Source organism: Penaeus chinensis, chromosome 5 (assembly GCF_019202785.1).
Source record: "Penaeus chinensis breed Huanghai No. 1 chromosome 5, ASM1920278v2, whole genome shotgun sequence".
Lineage (NCBI taxonomy): Eukaryota > Metazoa > Arthropoda > Malacostraca > Decapoda > Penaeidae > Penaeus > Penaeus chinensis.
The window spans coordinates 24,555,406-24,557,905 of record NC_061823.1 but is presented as its reverse complement, the minus strand read 5'-3'; the positions used below and the strand labels follow the sequence as shown (position 1 = coordinate 24,557,905).

At 35.2% G+C, this 2,500-nt stretch overlaps 2 protein-coding genes across 3 annotated transcripts in view; one reads left to right on the top strand and one right to left on the bottom strand.

Moving 5' to 3' along the window:
- The window catches only part of LOC125025997, a 25,008-nt gene that overhangs the window by 2,640 nt on the left and 19,868 nt on the right, over positions 1 to 2,500 (bottom strand). Inside the window, exon 4 of one of the 2 annotated variants that reach the window (XR_007114920.1) lies at positions 1,136 to 1,282. The exons of the other annotated variant lie outside the window; for it this stretch is intronic. The gene's annotated coding sequence lies outside the window, so the exon portion shown is untranslated. Of the gene's footprint in view, positions 1 to 1,135; positions 1,283 to 2,500 lie in introns of those variants that run through there. 2 annotated transcript variants of the gene reach the window in all.
- LOC125025996 overlaps positions 1 to 2,500 on the top strand; it is a 6,212-nt gene that overhangs the window by 2,664 nt on the left and 1,048 nt on the right. The window contains exon 4 of the mRNA XM_047614359.1: positions 1,155 to 2,500. This exon is cut by the window's right edge and continues 1,048 nt beyond it. Within this exon, the coding sequence (XP_047470315.1) occupies positions 1,155 to 2,500 (1,346 nt within the window). The remainder of the gene's footprint in view (positions 1 to 1,154) is intronic.

The window sequence follows — 2,500 nt, the reverse complement described above, 5'->3', positions numbered from 1 at the left end:
TTAAAGTCTTTCTATATATCTTCTCATTGCTTCATTTACCTCCCAGGAAACGCCTTATCATTATTGCTATTACTATCATTATTATTATCATTATTATCATTATTTCATTATTATTACTATTATATTATCATTGTTATATTATTATTATCATTATTATCAATATTATTATTATTATCAGTATTGTTATTGTTATTATTGTCATCATTGTTGTCATTATCATTATGAATTACTATTATTATTATTATTATTATTATTATTATTATTATTATTATTATTATTATTATTATTATTATTGCTATATTATCTTTATCATGATCATCATCATCATCACTGTTATTACTACTATAATTATTACTACTACTACTACTAGTATTTTCATCATTACTAACATCATTATCATTATTGTTATGCTTAATATTATTATTGATATTATTATTATCATTTTTCATTATTATTATCATTATTATTATGGTTGTTATTGTCATAATTATCATTATCATTACTATTGCTATTATTACAAGTATTATTATCACCTTTATTATTACTATTACTAAGATTATTATTATTGTTACTATTATTATAATTATTGTTTACATTATTATAATTATTACAATTATCATTATTATTATCAATAACACCATCATTATTATTATAAAGAATATTATTGATATCATTATCTCTGTCGTAATCATCATTATCACCGTTATTACTATTGTCATCCTCATGATCATCTTCATTATCGTTGCTGTTATTATTATTAGTTGTCACACTAAGTGTTTATGTCGTTATCATAATGACTATTTTCTTTACCCATAATGTTATCATCATTACCTTCACGGACTCCATTATTGCAACTATTGTTTTATTCGGCTATAGTCTCTTCTTTTTATTTATTCTTGTTTTTTTGTAATCATTATTACTATTATTATTATTATATCTAGTGGATTTTTTAACTATATTAGTAACATGATTCTTAATCTTATTCTTCGAATTACTATGTTCCATCCATTATTATCTATGTAATATTTTTTAAATAATTAATTATATTATCGTATCCTCGTTTATTGTTTTTAAAATCAGTTCCGTTTACTCTACTTGGAGAAGAAATAGAGAAGGGATACAGAAAGAATTATGATATTTTTTGTATCTTTTAGGTTCGTGGTATGGTTCGATACGATGCCCTCATAGCAATCCAGTGTCTTGGCATTCAACCTCCTCCCGATGCCAACGAGAAGACGAAACTCAGTGTCCAGGAGGAGGTTCTTAAGCGGCTTCCGGAGTCCTGCGGGAAATTCGGCGAAGAGAAGGTAAAGAAGGTTATGAGTGAAATGGAAGTTCTCCTGCTGGTTGACTCACTGGACGACCTTCCTCCGGGATGGGCGATGGACGAGACGTCATTTTCGCCTTGGCTGAATGTGTGCGTGGTGGTGTTCTCCGGCCTGAAGTTTATGCAGGATCACGCTCACGCCCTGCGCTATAAGTGCGACAGAGACCACCTGGTGCTTCGACTTTGGGGCGGGATGTCTGCCAATCCTGTCATAGCTCCTCGCGGGGCTTCTGAATCCATTGCCGAGCTGTCAGGCGGGCTGTCGGGCTCCCTCTTCAACGCCTACTGCCAGAGACTGTGCCAGGTTCACGGGAAAGAGTATGCTCAGTTTATGAAATATTTAGACATGCTGATGATGAACTTGTCGATGGAAATCAGAAAGCCTTTTAACATTTACGTTGCCTTCCATGGGTGGAAAGTGTCGAGCTCCTTCCATGCAAAGACTGTTTCGGAGTTTTATCTTGAGAGCTTTGAATTTTGGAATCGAATATACAAGACTAAAGTTCACCCTCAAAACTCAGACGCTACTTCAATTATAAAAAAGAGTAGCGATGATATTGCAAAACTAGCCTTAGATGCCTTTGCAGTTGCACAGAAGAAGCTGATTTTTAAAAAGGACGAAATACATGACTTTGAAGAACGGAAAGCCTTCTTTGCACATACGCTCGTCCCACACTATAACTCTTCCGGCGAGATACAGACATTTACCTTCAGGATTGCAGCCCACCAACTCTACTTTTCGGCTAAATACATCAGAAGTCAACTTCAACAAGATCACAGTCAAGTAAAATACTTGCTCCCGCCTGACCAAGCGCTGATGTACCGCCCCATCATCCCAATGGTAATGGGCTTAACAAAGGACCTCCAACACTTCAGCGAAATCGAGGACCACATCGTGAGATTGGTAGACGTGGTACAAACAGCTGACACCACCAGCCGCTTCGAGGACCCGATTATAAATCACGTCTTGCAGGTCCTTGGCGAGAGTGGTCGGTACAACAGGATAGAAGGCATGTACGACAGTATTGTGAAGAAGTTACTGGATACGCTGCCTAAAAGTAATTGGTATATATTGAATGGAAACATGCTACCGGAAGCACTGAAAGCTCTCTGTGAGCGTGGGCATGGTTTAACCGAAAGCGGAGACAGCGAACAAGAGAATGAAGATGGAAA